This window comes from Crocodylus siamensis, chromosome 6 (genome assembly GCF_052110815.1).
Source record: "Crocodylus siamensis isolate JL-2025a chromosome 6, ASM5211081v1, whole genome shotgun sequence".
Taxonomy (NCBI): Eukaryota; Metazoa; Chordata; order Crocodylia; family Crocodylidae; genus Crocodylus; species Crocodylus siamensis.
The window spans coordinates 16,970,063-16,985,891 of record NC_143400.1 but is presented as its reverse complement, the minus strand read 5'-3'; the positions used below and the strand labels follow the sequence as shown (position 1 = coordinate 16,985,891).

Below are 15,829 nucleotides of genomic sequence, written 5' to 3'. Positions count from 1 at the left end.
TGACAGCACCTTTGTCACCCTGGCCAGGGCATGGTGGGATCATGAGCGGCAGGGTGTCCCTCTACGGGTACCCATACAGGATAACGAACACTGACGTATGCTGGGCTGGGTGGACCGCTGCATCTGCTGTGCTACACCTGGCATTCAGGGAAACACCTTACACCCATTTATTGAAACAGGGCAGCAGCAATTGGGACCCACATTTGGTGGGCACAGAGGCGAACTGCAAAATAATCACAATGCCATCTGGTGGGAAAAGGGGATCATTACATGTCACTGAGTGCCCTGCAACGAAGCCACGGATGTGACCCTGTCAGTCGCGGTGAGCCAAACTAAACAACTTCCAAGGAATTTTAGTTTAACACACCAGAAAGACTTTTAAATCATCCAGAAAACCCCCTTGTGCAAACAGTCGTGCCACTGCAGTGCAAGAAAGGGCAAAAAATGTGACATGTACAAACACCCCAGCAGCTCAATGTCTAGGAGGAGGTATCAAGTGGGGTTCCCCAGGGATCTGTCCTAATCGGTATCTTTATTAATGATTACAGGACTGAAAGCACACTTAACAAATCTGATACCCTGGAGGGCAAGATTAGGATCCAGAATAGCCTTGATAAACTGGAGAAATTGTCCAAAGTTGATGAAACACGATTCAATAAATCCTGAACTTGGGACAGAACAGTCTCATGCACCAATACAGACTGGCCAGGCCACAGGGACTGCAGACAAGGACCCGGGGGCTTAGCTGACCATAAGCTCAATATGAGGCAGCAGCGTGTTCTTGCTGCAGAAGAAGCCAGCAGCACCTGGGCGGTGTTGCTGCAAATCAAGGAAAGTGATTCTTTTGCTCTATTCAGCACTGAATAGTAGTACAGGCAGTCCTCACACTTACAACACAATCGGTTCCTGAAAACCGTGTGTTAAGTCAAAACGTTGTAACTCGGAACCAATTTTCTCATAAGAAACAATGTTATAAATGGGGGATTGGTTCCTGAACCAAGGCCCGATACCCTTTTTTCACCAAAAATACCCCAGAATTTTGCACTCGATCAATTATAGATGAGTAATATAGCTGCATTAGTGCATTTATATCGTAAAAAGGATTCATACTGATTTGGAAGGACTTCTTTGAGGTGACTTTGCTGGACTTTTTGAAGGGCTCTTGGCTGGAGTGTCCTCAGGAGTCCTGGCTGCAGGTTTTCTGGAGTCTCGCCTGCTTTCTTAAAGAAGGCGTCAAGGCAGCTCGGGCAGACGATCTCCAGGGAGATGGGCGACGCAGCGAACTTGTTTGCCGGCGTGGCGTCGCGTCGGACCAAGCGCCGTAAAGTCAAAACTGAGGTCAGAAAGTTGAAACAGGGCGTCCGCTTATAAACGCTGCAGCTGCGAAACGTTGTACGCGGAGGACTGACTGTGTTGAATAATAGTAGGGGCCTCGTTTCAAGCTCTGGGGAACGCGTGTCGAGACAGGTGTGGAGAGTCCAGCAGCGAGCAGCTAAGATGATGAGAGGCCTAGGGAACATGACTTGGAAGAAAGGCTCAGGTGGGAGAGCAGGGGGTGGGAGCAGCGCTGGGTCCAGTCCAGCCGACGGGACGGGCCGCGGCAAGAAGCGAAGTGCAAGATCGAGGCCGCAGACTGCGGAGAACTGGATGCCCTGGAGGGGGTCAGTCGAGACGAGACCACCGCTCCGCCAGGGGGCGCCCACGGCCGGGCTCACCTGCTCCGCACGCGGGGCTGCATCCTGCCAACACGTGGGCCGGAAGCCGGCAGCGCTGAGAACGAGGCGGGGGCGGGGCCGGCGGTAGCTCCGCCCAGCCGGGGGAGGCAGCGGCAAGATGGCGGCGGCGGGGCCGGACCGGGAGCTGGACGAGCTGCTGGACAGTAAGGCCGGGCCGGGGCTCAGGGCTGCGGGAACCTCCTTGTTCACATGCGGGGGCGCACCGGGTGCGGGAGCCGGGCGGGAAGGGGCCTCCTCCCCCGAGCCGGGCCTTTGTGCCCCCCCCGCGCATGGCTTCCCGCCCCGCGAGGAAGAGGGTTGTGTTGTTTCCCCTCCGGCTCCATCCTCTTTGCGCCCCCCCCCCCCCCCCGCAGGGCGTTGAAACCTGCTATTCAACCCCTGCCTTCTCCAGGCAGTTGGTGTGTGTCTGTTTTGTTGCAATATGGGAGAGAAACCAGCCTCTGACGTTGTCACGACATCAGAGATGTTCCCTTCTTGGCATGTGCAAGTGCCATGGGTTAAAAAACACAGATTTTTGCGGAGGTGCAAGTGGCATGTGTGTGCGTGTGACACCGGTTCCACGATGACGCCTCTCGGGAGCGGTGGCATAGCTGGATGCGGTGAGCGGATACCACGGCAGTGCTGCCCTGGTTGGCCGTGTGCTGGGCTGGCGTACGCAGAACTGCGTCGGGTGTGCGACACGCCTCTCGGAGGTCTAGGGCAGGCGCCAGCATCCGGAAGACGAGCCCGTCCTGTCCGTGCGGCAGTTGGCGTTTCCAGGTGCTGCAGCAGCACCTGGCTTTAAGGTGCTAACTGCCAGCAGCATTTGAACCCAGAGGTCCCCAGCACCCCCGAGCAAAGCGACAGGGGCCCAAGTGCTTGGGGAGGGGAGGGGAGGGGAGGGGAAGGGAGTGGAGCTGCCATCTGCCCATGCCGGCTCCTCCTGCCTTGGCTGTTGGGATACTGAGCCGCCTGGGTCCCGGCCTCTGCAACAGCCTCTTCAAGGGTGCCAGCCTGAGCCTGAAGAGCTTGATTTAAAAGTAAGAGTGAGATTTCAGAGCACAGGACGGTCCCTGCGGAGGTCAGGGGCTTGGCATCCTCTCACAAATGCTGTGTCGCATTCGCTTGGAGCCAGTTGAATCCTTTCACTGCCCCTCGCTCAGGATCGTTGCATCAGCGCGTTGGGCAGGGATGGCTGCAGTTACGACTGGACAGGTCAGCTCAAATGCAGCTGGTGTGACTGAAGGAGCAGTTATGTCACCCATAGGTTGGTGACGGTGTGCTCGCATCCCTCTGTCCCCAGCTGAAGCTGCATCTCATCCACAGCAGTTCTGAATCCCCTTAGCTTGGAGAGCAGTGCGAGGGACTGGCTGGGCGCTGGTGCAGAGTATGGCTCTATATGTGACATCCAAAGACATGTAGTGCACTGCAAACATCTTGGCTGGTTTTCTCCATGTCATGCTGCTCAGGACTGCCCTGGTGTTGTGTCCTTGGTGGCGTTGGTCTGACTTCCCTTATCTCCTCCTTGTCTGGGACCTGTGGGGTCTTAGCTCTTCATCTGAGCTCTGTCTGCTTTTGTCCTGAAGGTGCTCTTGATGACTTTGACAAGACCAAGCCAGCCCCACCACCCACAGCAACTGCCGGAGCAGGAGATGCCAGCAGTGCTGAGAAGTCTCCTAGCGATGCTGCCAAAGTAAGAGCAGTGACCACCCGTGGCTGTATGGGCTGGAAGGGTATGGGGAAATGTTTCCCTTGTCTTAGGCTTGGGCAGAGTTGTTGAACTGGAAACACGTAGCATTTTCCCCCACCCAGTTGTGCAGGGACATGGGTGGGTGGGATGGTCTGGTCATGGAGCCAGGCACTTCACTAGCTCAGTAGCCGCCTCTCTTCAACCTCATGTCATTGCAGTTGACTGGTCTTATTGCCAGCCTCAGAAGCAGGCGGTGGATGCCTTTGTCTCTTGCGTTTACACCTCAGATTTGCTGGGGCACATGTTGAAAGATGAGTCCAGTATCAGCTGCCCCTGTCCAGTCAAGCTCAGTAATTGGCAGGTGCTTGGGGTAAAGGCCATGACTTCCAAACACGGTGGGCCAACAAGTGTCCCCAGAAATATGTGGTAAATGCATTAGGATCCAGCTGTGGCAGGGTCTGGACTGAGCTCAAATTCCTGGAGCGAGATCTGGCCGTCAGAAGTCCTGGCTTCTGTTTTGGCTCTGCTACAGATTATTTGCGACCACAGGCAGGCAGCCTCCCTGTTTGTCCAATCGGGATAAAGATGCTAGCCACATGCCTGTTCTGCAGCCTGGTCTCTTATGACTGAAAGTGTGCCCGTGTAAGCCAGCTGACGTGGCTGGGCTTGACATTTGCTGTTCCCAGAATGTTCTGTACCTGTGGGATGGTTTTTATGAAGACTTGGAGTGTTGATCTGTCTAGTTTGTTCTTGCCCAGGTGCCTGTCTCTGAGGCTGTAATGGGAATTATTGCAAGAGCCTGTTCCCAGGTGATCCCCAGGTGGTTGAATCAGCAGTGGAATCGGATGTTGGACTCTTGCTGGTTTCCCCGGGGGCAGCTGTGTTTGCTTGCCTGTCTTTATGGGAAGTCTTGTCTGAGTAGGGCCTGGAGTTCCCACAATCCCACATGATTGTGCTTCTCCTCCAGGACTCTCTGTTTGCCTCCCAGGAAAAGTTCTTCCAGGACTTGTTTGACAGTGAGCTGGCATCACAGGCCACGGCTGAATTTGAAAAGGCCATGAAGGAGCTGGCTGAAGAAGAACCGCACCTTGTGGAGCAGTTTCAGAAGCTTTCGGAGGCAGCGGGCAGAGTGGGTGAGTAGGGGCATCATTCCTCTCTGCATGGAACCAACGAGTTATTGGAGGGAGGCAACTTCCTTTTGTTTAGAGCAGGGCTTGGGAGTCAGGACTTTGGTTTCTGCCCCAGGCTCTGGCTACAGGGGAATATTCTGTCTTGGTGCTTCTGTATCTGTGACTTCCTCTTGGGGCTCTGAAGGGAGCCACCCCTGCTTGTGGGACAGGGAGATTCCCCACGCAGACCCCCCAGGAAAATATAATATGTCTTCCTGGTGTGTTGATTGCCCAGCAGAGGCAGGGGCTGTATAGGCTGCTTGTGCTGGAACAGTACATGCCTCAGCACTGAACAGGAAGGTAAGAGGGACATTCAGCTTTCACAGTTCCTCCAGTTCTTGACCTCACAGGCTGCTGCTGCAGAGGTAGGCTGACGCACAGAAGCATCGTCAACTAATATTTCACTCTGTGAGTCATAAGGGACCTTGCTTACGGGTGATCAGACTGGAAGGCATTTAGCTTGGCCTCTGTATCCAGGAACAGCTGCCTCAAGAGGTGCAAGAAACCCTGAAATCACAAGCACTGGGCGATCCTGACCCTAAATGAGCAGAGGCTAGTTGGGGCTGTGATACTAGAGGGCCAGTAGTCCTAGCAAAACTCCTACGCTTGTATAGTGATAGGTTCTGCAGTACTCCAGCCAAGCCCTTCGGTATGAACTCGGCTCATCCCCGTCACCCCATCAGTTGTGTCCATGCTGCTTATTCCAGCCTGCCCCCACCACAGGTGAAAGCACAGTCTTGCTGGGGTAACTGTAGCTATACGACTAGCTTTTGGCAGCACACTTAGGCTGATAATGAATCATACTTCCTCGTGCCCAGATCTAACAAAAAATCTGGGTTGGCATTGTATGTAGCTAACAGCATCTATACCAGTATGTCATCTGTCTGTGTGAACTTGGGAAGAAATACATGCTTCTCTGCTCTAAAGCAACTGTTTTAATAGTACAACAGCATCCACCCAAGGCAGGATGAGTGTAGCTAGACTGGTAGAAGGCTCCAGCTGATGTGGCAGTACTGCCAGCTCCTGCAGCAGCTACAGGTAGCAAAAATCCTGTGACAGACAAGTCTGTTTCTTAAAACGGACATTTACTCTCTTGACTGGGCCCTGGTTTCTGGGGCTGAGGTCGCAAGTGAGAGGTGCTGGTGCTGCCAGGGGGTTGAATTTCCTGTCTGTGAGCCCTGTTCATCTCCAGCCTGCTCAGGCCTGTTGTCTTGTGTAGTTAGTGCAGAATTCAGCCCATTGTCAGCACCTTCAGGCAATCTCTTCTGAGTGGCCTTCAGGATCTCAGAGCTTAAATTCCCCTGAAGCTATCCCCGGCTCCTTTTTGTCGTTCTCTTTGAACACGCATTGTCTTGGCCTTGCCAATACAGGCAACCTCCACTCAGTGCTCTTAATTGGTTCCTGAACAAACGAGCGTTAAGCAAAATAGTGTTAAGTGAAACCAAAAGTTTTTGCCAAACCAAGATGGCAACCACGAGTATAATGACACTCACTCAGCACCAAGCGAAACTCAGGCATCAATGTAAAACAAGCGTTATAGCGAAATAGCGCTAAGCAAAACAGCGTTAAGCAGGGGTCGCCTGTATTGCAGTGCAAAGGAAACCGAATCCTCAGGGGAGTCAGCAGATGTTTTTTGCTGGACCATCTGGCAGTGTACTTGTCCTGGAAGAGGCTTGCTTAGCGGACAAAATAATGTGGTATGGGGGGCAAAATATGGGAGTTTTGAAGGGAGTTGAACCTGATAACGCCTGTCCTAGGACTGGAAATAATGGCTGTGCCCAATGGGCAGCCTTGTAACAAACCACACTTCTCTAGTGGGGCCTGTGTGCAAGGCTTTTACAAAGGGAGTTGGTGAGGATCTATTTAGCTGTGGGGGAAACCGAAGTACAGGTGGGGCAGCAACTTTCCTGAGGCCCCAAAGCCATCTGTGAGCAGAAGTTGAGTCTTGACTTCCTGATCAGCCCCTTTCTGCTGCCCTCCCATGCCTTGTTCAGTAAGTTTGGGGAAGCTGAATTCCAGCAGCCTAATCCTCTTCTAGCCCAGCCTGTTTCTCTCACATCATCACAATGTTGCTGCATTCATTCTGCTGGGATTTCAGTCCCCAGATCTGCTGCACTGGCAGTTTATAACTGGTCACAACTTGCATCTTGGCATCATGCAGCTTGGGAAGGGAACGTGCTCCCCAGGCTGCTGGGCTGGGTCCGCCTCTGCTCAAGCTTCCCTTGTTCTGCAGGGGCTACACCACTAGCTTTCCCTCCCCTCAGAAATAGGGGCGGTAGCTCAGCAGCTGCAGCACTCCTCACATTGCATCCCAGGGAAGTCAGCAGCTGTGATGGGTGATGGAAGGTGAAGGAGTGTCTGTCTGCCAGTGGGCACCTGGCTGTGCACGTGCTCGGAGCTCTGTGCTGCGCTGCTGTGGTGCAGACCGAGCCCTGGGCTACTAATAGCTGCTGTCTGTCCTGTATGAGGCTTTTCTAGTGTCCAGTCCACAGCTCCCATCAGAATTTAGAGGCCTTGTTTATCCAGAATGTGGCCATTGTGTCCCCAGCTGTTGCTGATTTGAATAGGAGCTGTCAAAGTTTAATGACCCTGGTTGCTCCTGGCTGGGGTGTTGTGTAAGGGTCCTGGTGTATGGCTGATTCCCTGCCACAGAGCCACATGGTGACCCAGCCACCTTGTGATCCCCACCAGCTGCATAGAAGGCTTTCTGAGCCATTGTAGACCCTGTGGGGTTGGTGGACCCAACCTCTGAGCCAGACTGGCATGTCCTTTGGGCCAAGTGGTAGCTTTAAGGTGGTATGGTACAGGGTGCTGAGGCAGATTCGGGCAGTGCCGGGAACAGGGATTCCAGCTGAACAGCAGGCTGGAGCTTGTCCTGCCAGACTGGCAGTTACCCGTTACTTCCCAACTCATCAGCCTGAATGCTGGTTTTAAGGCCCTGTTCTTGCTGGGCCTGGGCTGGGGCTGTGCTGTCTGTCTGCTCTGGGACAGCTCTGGTTTCTCTTTGGTCTGTTAATATTTAACCCTGGAAAGCTTGTTTCCTTGGACCTCAGTTCCTCTGGTGGTAAGGGCACTGTGCAAGCAGATCCTTGGGGGGGGGGGCGGGGCATGGACTATCTTTGTCCCACTTAACCCAGTGGCCTGAGCAAAACAGCAAGTGCAGCTGTTCCAGCTCTAGGTTGTCAGCTGCTGCGGCTGAGGTGCCTGTCTGGGGCCCTGAGCAACTTGCTATGCTGGCTGTGCTCCCTGGACACAGAGAGAGGTCGGATTGATCAGGCTTTGGCTGTGAATTACTGGGTTGGTCCCAGCATATCGTCTCCTGTGCACAAACTGGAACTAGAACAGGCTGTTCCCTTGGCAGGGGCAGTACTGACCCGCGGATGGATTCTGAGGACCAAGAAATGTTTGAGGAGCCTGTCCCACAACAATTAAATACTCACAGCATAAGAGTATCTACATCTTAACAGCAAATTCAGAACTGAAATACAGAAAAGATATAAATGACTAAACATTGCTTAAATGATCAAAACTTCTAAAGTGCACATTTATCTAAAGGCATAACCATCTTACTGGTATTCGAAAGCAACTTCATCTTAAAATGTCAGAATCTTAAAAAGCCTTTAACAGGTGTCCAGTGGATAAGAGCAAGGACTTTCTTACCCAGGTTTCAAAAAACTAAATTGCTAAATAGCACTAACCAGTAGGGCTGTACGAGGCTTCGGACAGGGCTTCAGATCCAGAGAAGCTTCAGGCGCTTTGGTGTCCGAAGCATCATGTCCAGATCGAAGCACTGGCTTCGTTAGGCTTTCCGAAGTGCTTCAGAAAAGCTTCGGAGCCGCTTCGGAGATCCGGCCTTAGGGTATAATGGGGGGAACAATAAAATATCTATAACTGTGTTGGTGTTTGTCTGATTCAAATGAATTTTGCAGGGATTGTAATCTCTGCTGAGAGCATGAAGCCTGCCAAGTTTCAAGATCAGTGCAGGGGTTTGTGGGGAACTACACCTCAACCTGTGGACAGGCAAAACTCGTGCCATGGGTGAGACAGTGTGTGTTAAGACGCAGCAGGGTGACAGGTGCAGGCCTGCCAGCCCCTGCTGCGGCCACGAAGCCTGCCAGCTGTCGGAGATTGGTGCAGGGGGGTTCTGGGGCCCTGCACCCCTAGCTGCTGACAGGCAAAACTTGTGACATGGGTGCTTGTGCAACTGACTGTCTCTGTCTTGGGGCATGGGAGACACTACTGCAGGCCTGGCTGCTAAGCTACTGTGTTACCAGTTACCAGTCAATCATGATTCACTCAGAGACCAGCTCAATACACAGGACCTAGCTAATGTAGGCAGTTAATTGCTTTTGTAGGTGTTAATTTATGGTAGAGACTAAGAAGAGGAAATAATACAGACAATCAACTGCCCCAAGACAAAGAGAGTCAGTTGCACAAGCACCCATGTCACAAGTTTTGCCTGTCAGCAGCTAGGGGTACAGGGCCCCAGAAGCCCCCTACACTGATCTCCTCAACAGCTGGCAGGCTTCGTGGCTGCAGCAGGGGCTGGCAGGCCTGCAGCTGTCACCTTGCTGCACCTTAACTCACACAGTGTCACCCATGGCACGAGTTTTGCCTGTCTGCAGCTTGAGGGGCAGTTCCCCCCAAACCCCCTACACCAATCTTCTTAAAACTTGTCAGCCTTTGTGGCTTCACCAGGACCCACCACCCCTGCAGTTTTCACCCCCCTGTGGTGTAACACTTACATGTGACATGAGTTTTGATTTCAAGAATTTGGGATACAGTTCCCCTGAAACCCATGCACCAATCTTTGTGAAACTTAGCAGACTTCACGCTCTCAGCAGGGGTTACCACCCATGCAAGCATCATCCAAATCAGACAAAAAACAGCAAAGTTATAGATATTTCATTGATTCCCCATTATACCCTATGGCCGGATCTCCAAGGCAGCTCTGAAACTTCGGAGCCGCTTTGGACGGATCGAGGCGGAAACCCAGTCCGGAGCTCCAGATTGGATCACTGGCATCCGAAGTGGCCGGATACAAAGCTGGATCGGATCGCTGCTGACTCGCACAGGCCTACTAACCAGGTCCATCTACAAGTGGGAAGTTCAGCAAGAACCATAGTTCAGGACTGAAGAGGAAGAATCCCAAAGTGGACACAGTTTTTATGTCCTGTTGCTTGGTTAAAATATTAAAGCGGTTAATAAGGTATAAAAATATAGAAGCGCTTCTAATAGGTGCTACTCTAGTTAATAGTTATCTGCCTATTCTTACTCACTTTATAAGTGTTACCTTATCTAAGATTACCATCATCTGTCATCAAACCACTGAAGTACCTTTGCAACCTTTACCCTAGTTTTTTCAGTCCATCTTTCCTAAGCTTTCTAAGATGACTCCTGTCTTGTGACACTTCCTTTGTTTAAACTACAGCCAGGCAAATACAAGCAATTCTATTCTATCCTATCATTAAATAGCCTAAGGCCTACTGTAGTCTGTGGGGGGAGTGCATGAAGCACTCACTGTGGTTCTGAAAGTGGTCAGGGATCTGTAAAGTTTCTGCAGCTGCCTTCAGGCCCCAGGGGTTTGGAGGGATGGTGGAGAGGTGAGAATTGTGGTTGTGAAGAACAACATGCCCCCATCAGGCTGGTCCCAAATACAAGTTGTAGATAGCAGGGAGCTAAGTGCAGCAGCAGAGCTTAGGATGTGGTGGGGAGGGTACTGACTCCCTTGACTTACATTTACACCTTGTGACTGTGAAGATCTTGTCTAGCACAGAACAGAGCTCCCTTGAGATGCAGAGTGCTGTGGGGCTTGGGTGCAGGCATGTGCAGTGATTGCTGATTTGGTCCCTTCCCCGTGGAAAGCTCCATTTAATCCGCTTCCATTTATCTGATTGGAGGCAGTGGTAGGAGCTGCCAGCTTTTCACTACAGGCCTCTGAACTCTGCAGGGAGTGCACAGGTCTAGGTTTGAGCTCTGTAGCACCCTTTAGCTAGCCAGGGCAGCTGATCTGTCTTGGTGTTCTCCATTTGGAGACACTGCAACTACAGAACCATTGTGGGTGTGTGAGGCCTAGCAAGGGATGGAAACCTGTGGGGTACATGGTCCTGCCTTGCCCCACCTTGCTGTACCCTATGGACTGTGCCCTGCTATGGGACCTTCCTCTAGAAAGAATCTGTGAAAGCTCTTTGCAAATCTGTTGGCTCAGGGCAACCTCTTGCTATGGACATGATGGGGAAAACACCAGGCTGTTCCTTGCCTTCCTAACAGGTTGGGGTGGGCTCTCCCAGTGCTGCTTAGGCTGGGTAAGAAGATCAGATGCCGGGTGCCTTGCAGACATGGCGTGGAGTTCTGTCTCCATTCCTGGTTATCAGCAGATTTCTGATGTCATGCAAGGTCATCAGGGTGCCGGGGCTCCTGGATAGGACGTCAAACCAGGACTGGAAAGCACTGGGCCCCCAGGGTCTGTCCCTCCTAGGTCAGTCTGTCCGCTGCTTTGCAGAGTGTGGAGATGAGCAGTGGGGAAGCTAAGCACAGTGGATACCAAGGCAGCCAGTGTTTGCATCCCCCAGCTCCAGCTCTAGTGCATTTGTAAATCTTCCCCTCCAATGTGGAAGAGCTGAGAGCGCTGAGCCCCCACGAACCTGGTTATTTGATAACTACCTAACCAAGCATCTTCCTGCTGTCCCCAGGAAGTGATGCTGCATCCCAGCAAGAGTTCACCTCCTGTCTGAAAGAGACGCTCAGTGGCTTGGCCAAGAACGCCAATGACCTACAGGTGAGGGTTCGGCAGGGGCTTGTTCCAAGTGTCCTGGGATTGGGGTGATGATGGGTGGCCACGGGCTGGCCTCTCCTAAAGGAGGGCAGCCTAGAAACATGCCGGGCACATGCAGGAGTGATGTTTCCTGCTCCTGAAATAGCAGACCTGTTGTTCACTAGGAGCCAAACCACATGGCTCATGTCATGTCCTATGGGGGAGCGAGTGCCGGCTCAGCAGGGGGTGTTCTCACTTCTTGGTGCCACTGACGCTCCCTGCGTGCTTGCCTGTGGGTCAGCAACTGGCAAATGCTGTGCCATGGCGGCAGGGCTGCACAGGCTTCACTCTGGGCCCTGCTCCCCCACAGAACCCCAGTGTATCCGAGGAGGAGCTGGCAAAAGCCATGGAAAGCCTGGGCATGGAGGAGGGCGAGGGCGAGGGGAACATCCTGCCCATCATGCAGAGCATCATGCAGAACCTACTCTCCAAGGACGTGCTCTACCCCTCCCTCAAAGAAATCACAGAGAAAGTAAGTGGTGGGTGCTGGTGGCGGTGCAACCCCTGTCCATTTCTTACCCCTCCACCTCAGTCTCCACATCTCCATCTCCTTTGCCCTCTAGTACCCCGAGTGGCTGCACAGCCATCGTGACTCCCTGCCTGAAGAGCAGTATGAGAAGTACCAGGAGCAGCACAGCATCATGGGGAAAATCTGCCAGCAGTTTGAGGCCGAGCAGCCAACGGATGGTGACGCCGAGCAGAAGGCTCGCTTTGAGATTGTCTTGGAACTCATGCAGCAGGTGAGAAGTTAGGCCTCGCCCTGGAAAGCAGCAACCAGAGAGATGTAGCCCCTCTCTCAGCATTGTTGGCTCTTGAATCCCTGTCCTCTGGGGGCTGGGCCTGGCTACAACCTGGTGGCAGAGCCACAAGCTGTGACTATCTTGGGCCATGTCGGACTGCATTGGGATCTAGGTGCCTAGTGAGAGGCTGTCTGTGCCCCCTCTTCCTCCCCCCTCCACCCCCCAGCACATATGTCCTAGATGCTGCTCAGAGCTGCACTCTGATACTGCCTGTCTCTCTTCCAGCTGCAGGACCTGGGGCACCCTCCGAAGGAGCTGGCAGGGGAGTCGGTGAGTGTGCAGGACATTTTGTAGGGGCCTTGGTGCTGGGCTTCCACCCCCTGGGCAGCTGAGAGGGAGTCAGGCTAGCTGGCTGGACCACGGACTCGCCATTCTCCTCTCCACATCCTGGAGTCTAGGAGCAGCCGTGCAGCCTCGCACTTCCTGGCTGTGGGGTGCTCGGAGGCTGGGGAGGTAGCGCTGCTCTGCCTGTGGGCTGCCCCTCCTGGTAGGTCCTGGATGGGTCATCTCCTGCTGTGGTCCAGACAGCCTGTTCCTGGTGGCAGTGGGGAGGGAAGGCAGCACTGGCAAGAAACCAGGGCAGCAGACTGGAAAAGGAGAGCTCTTCCTGAGCAAACCCAGAAGTGCTGCCTTCCTCTGGCCCATCATGATGAGAAAAGTCATTGAACTGGGGAGCACTGACACAACCCCATCCGCATCAGATAGGGTCAACTGGGCATAGGAGTATCCCACACTGGCGCTTCCAGGTAACCATCAAGAAATTGCCCTTGAGCCAGAACTTGCTCACAGGCCAGGTCAGGATCCTGAGATGGCCCCCCAGCCCACCCACATCCTCTGGCTGCAAGGGCACCTGTGCTGGGGGGTTCTCTGCTCACCACTTCACTGCTGGGCTCTGGCACAGGGAGAATCCCGGTCGCTGCACAGCCCCAGGCTGAGCGAGGTAGGCTGTAGAGCCAGCAGGGCTTTCTTCTTCAGCTATGAGGTTCCAGGCCCTGCATTGGGGTGGGTGCTGATGTCTTCCTGCCAAGACTTGTTTTGCTTTTTCCCCCATTGTCAGCATGAAATGTGGGGAAGAGAGTGCACTCTGAGGAACGCAGCTTGCAGGGCTTAAGGCTGGGCAGATAGCCATGGCATTTGGGAGGCCGGGACTGCAAGAGAGAGCTGCCCACCTTGAGACTGGCATCAGCCCAGGCTGGTCTCAACCTTTTCCCTCTCCTGAATCAGGGCTTGGAGCTGAGCTGCTTTTGCAGACCTTTGCCCTCTGCTGCTGGCTGGTTTAATCTAGTCTTAGGAGTGCAGGACTCAGACCTGTCTGCTGCCTGGCCCTTCCCCTGGAGTCCTGTACACAGCTGGGCCAGGGGGAGCTCCCACGTGCTCTGGGACTGCAGACAGCCCTTGGCACCTCTCCCCCTGCCCTGCCCATGCAGGGATGATGCCTCCTTTGCCAGCATGTCACTGCCCTCTGCTGGCAGAATTGCCCTTTTTGGTCCTGAGTGCTCCACAGTCTGGTTCATCTTGGGCAATGGGATTTCTAAGGGAGAAGGCTGCCCCCTCCCCCTCCTTCTCCATGACCTGGTCAGGTGTGTTCGAGAGGATGGGATGGTTCTGAGATACCTGGGCCCCAACCTATCACTCCCTCCCCTTGTCAGGCTCTTGTCGGTGACCTGGCTTGACCCCAGTCTCAGGTAGTGCTGTGGGGTCTGCTTGGGAGAAGATTTGGGAGCGGGACTTGCTGTTAGGGCCTGATTCTTACCCCAGCTCCCTAGAAAGTGCCCTGGTGCCATGCCTCTGGCTGCACGGCCTGTCGCTAACAGGAGGAAATGGCAAGCTAGTTGTGGCTGGACAGAGTCAGGATCAGTGTAAGCCAGCTTGCAGGATGGGATGCACCTTACTCCTCCCTGTGGCCGGTCACAGCAGAGACCAGCCTGGGAGCTCTCCCAGGAACCCAGTAAGCTCCTGGTTCAGGATTAGTGCATTGCTCTATTAGCCTCGGGGGCTGTCCAGGGAGTTTCTAGGAGCAGGCTGGGTGGGGAGGGCCTCTTTCCTGGAGCCCTGCAGCTTCCTGTGCTCCAGGGAGACCTTCTCTCTGATGGAGGAATCAGCCAGAGCCTTGGCAGGTGAGCTGGGACTCTTGAGTTTTCTCGTCTTGCCCAAGTTGGCCTTGAGAGGCCCCAGTCTTGTTGTGAAGTCTGGACGTGCTGTGGCTAGGCCTCGCTGTTCCGCCTCCTAATCCTGCTCTTTCTCCGCAGCCCCCAGGCCTGAACTTCGACCTTGAGGGGCTGAACCTGCCAGACGCAGCCAGCGCTGGAGGTGAACAGTGTCGGATCATGTGACCCCACTCCCCCGCAGCCATGGCGAGGGGGGACAGGTGCTAGCAAGGGCACAGGCCCTGCCCTGGCTGCGGTGTCTAGAGCTCATTAACCTATAATCACAGCCCCGCTAGGGGGACGTAATCAGAGGCCTCCAGAGAGGCCAGGACTAACGGACTGATGCCTGGCAGGGTTGTCTGGAGTACTGCCCTGGTCTGGGCCCTCTGTCCTGGAGGTGCCCCAGACTGGTGCTCTCACTCTTCCTGCTGAACCCCATGGGTGCTGGGGTCTTGTGGAGCAACCCCTGCTGTAGGGAGCATCTTAGGAAGCACGGGGCTGCATTTGATTGATTGTGCTGTGAAATCCACTCTTGGCTGCAAGGAACAACCGTCTTCCTTGGCCCAGGCACTTCTGATTTAAACCTCTTCCTGCTGCACAGACCCCCAGATGGGCAGGGCTGGGGGAACCTTGCTATCTGTTTGGTACAACTGAGCCATCAGGCTCCCATCCTGCCCTGCCTGCCAACAGGCTCTAGTGGTCAGCCACACAGGGGCACCTCCCCTTGAGGACAGGGAGGGAATGGGTTAATCAACTCCCTTGAAAGGGGGAGAGGAGTTGCAGCTTGCTGCAGTCTGTGCAGGGCTGGCATTTCCTTAGCTTGGCCTACATCAGCAGCAGCCAGGGCCTCCATCTCCATTTGAAGCAGCTGAGTGTATTCTTTAGTCCACCAGCTGCTGCCTTTGCTAAAGCAATGCCAGTCCCAGCCCCCAGGAGCAGCTGGTATCTGCCTCACCCCTCAGACTTCCTGTACCTGACACCAGCAGTCACTGCCCTGGGAGACCCCGATCATGGTGGTTTGTGCAGCACCTGCTTGACCAGGACCTCTGGAATCTGGGCACAGAGGGAGGTCTCCCAGGGGAGAGGCTCTGTCTTGCTTGCCCGTGGCCTTGCTGACTTTGGTTTCAGCTGCTGTCCGTTCTGTACAGGGGGGATGTTGTTCCTCCTAGCATGCTGCCCCCTGTGGAGAGGCACAGAGGCTACATCAGGATTGCCCCTGGGGCAGGAATGTTCCTGGGGCTGCTGCTGGCCAGTGTCCAGGTGTCAGCTCTGATGGGACTTCCCCACCTCTGCTGGCAGGACCTGGCTGTACACGATGGGTTACCTGAATGACCCAAATAAAGGTGGCGGCAATCTCCCTGGCTCTGTTCCTGTCTCCCTCTATGGGCTCAGGGAGGGGACCCTGATGGGGGAGACCTGTCCTCTGGGCACTGTGACAGCCACACAGCTCCACTCCCCCCTCCGGGTTCATCCTTGGTCAGGGCAGTACCATGG

At 54.3% G+C, this 15,829-nt stretch overlaps 1 protein-coding gene across 2 annotated transcripts; it reads left to right on the top strand.

Annotated features, from left to right (window-relative positions):
* Positions 1 to 1,753: 1,753 nt before the first annotated feature.
* Positions 1,754 to 15,696, top strand: PEX19 (peroxisomal biogenesis factor 19). Of its 2 annotated transcripts, none has more exons than XM_090056427.1 (8): positions 1,754 to 1,879; positions 3,302 to 3,408; positions 4,394 to 4,538; positions 11,267 to 11,352; positions 11,699 to 11,860; positions 11,952 to 12,128; positions 12,414 to 12,458; positions 14,438 to 15,696. In XM_090056427.1, the coding sequence occupies exons 1-8, from the start codon at positions 1,834 to 1,836 to the stop codon at positions 14,519 to 14,521; spliced, it is 852 nt and encodes a 283-aa protein (XP_089912553.1). In that variant the 5' UTR covers positions 1,754 to 1,833; the 3' UTR covers positions 14,522 to 15,696. The 2 variants fall into 2 exon arrangements, with proteins under 2 accessions (XP_089912553.1, XP_089912552.1); XM_090056426.1 differs by having other exon boundaries at positions 4,373 to 4,538.
* The last annotated feature ends 133 nt before the right edge of the window (positions 15,697 to 15,829 follow it).

Excerpts from the sequence above, each read along its gene's own strand:
- PEX19 (XM_090056426.1), top strand. The coding sequence starts at position 1,834 with ATGGCGGCGGCGGGGCCGGACCGGGAGCTGGACGAGCTGCTGGACA. Across the intron at positions 1,880-3,301 it reads GCTGGACGAGCTGCTGGACA|GTGCTCTTGATGACTTTGAC; the intron begins GTAAGGCCGGGC and ends TTTGTCCTGAAG. Across the intron at positions 4,539-11,266 it reads GGAGGCAGCGGGCAGAGTGG|GAAGTGATGCTGCATCCCAG; the intron begins GTGAGTAGGGGC and ends TGCTGTCCCCAG.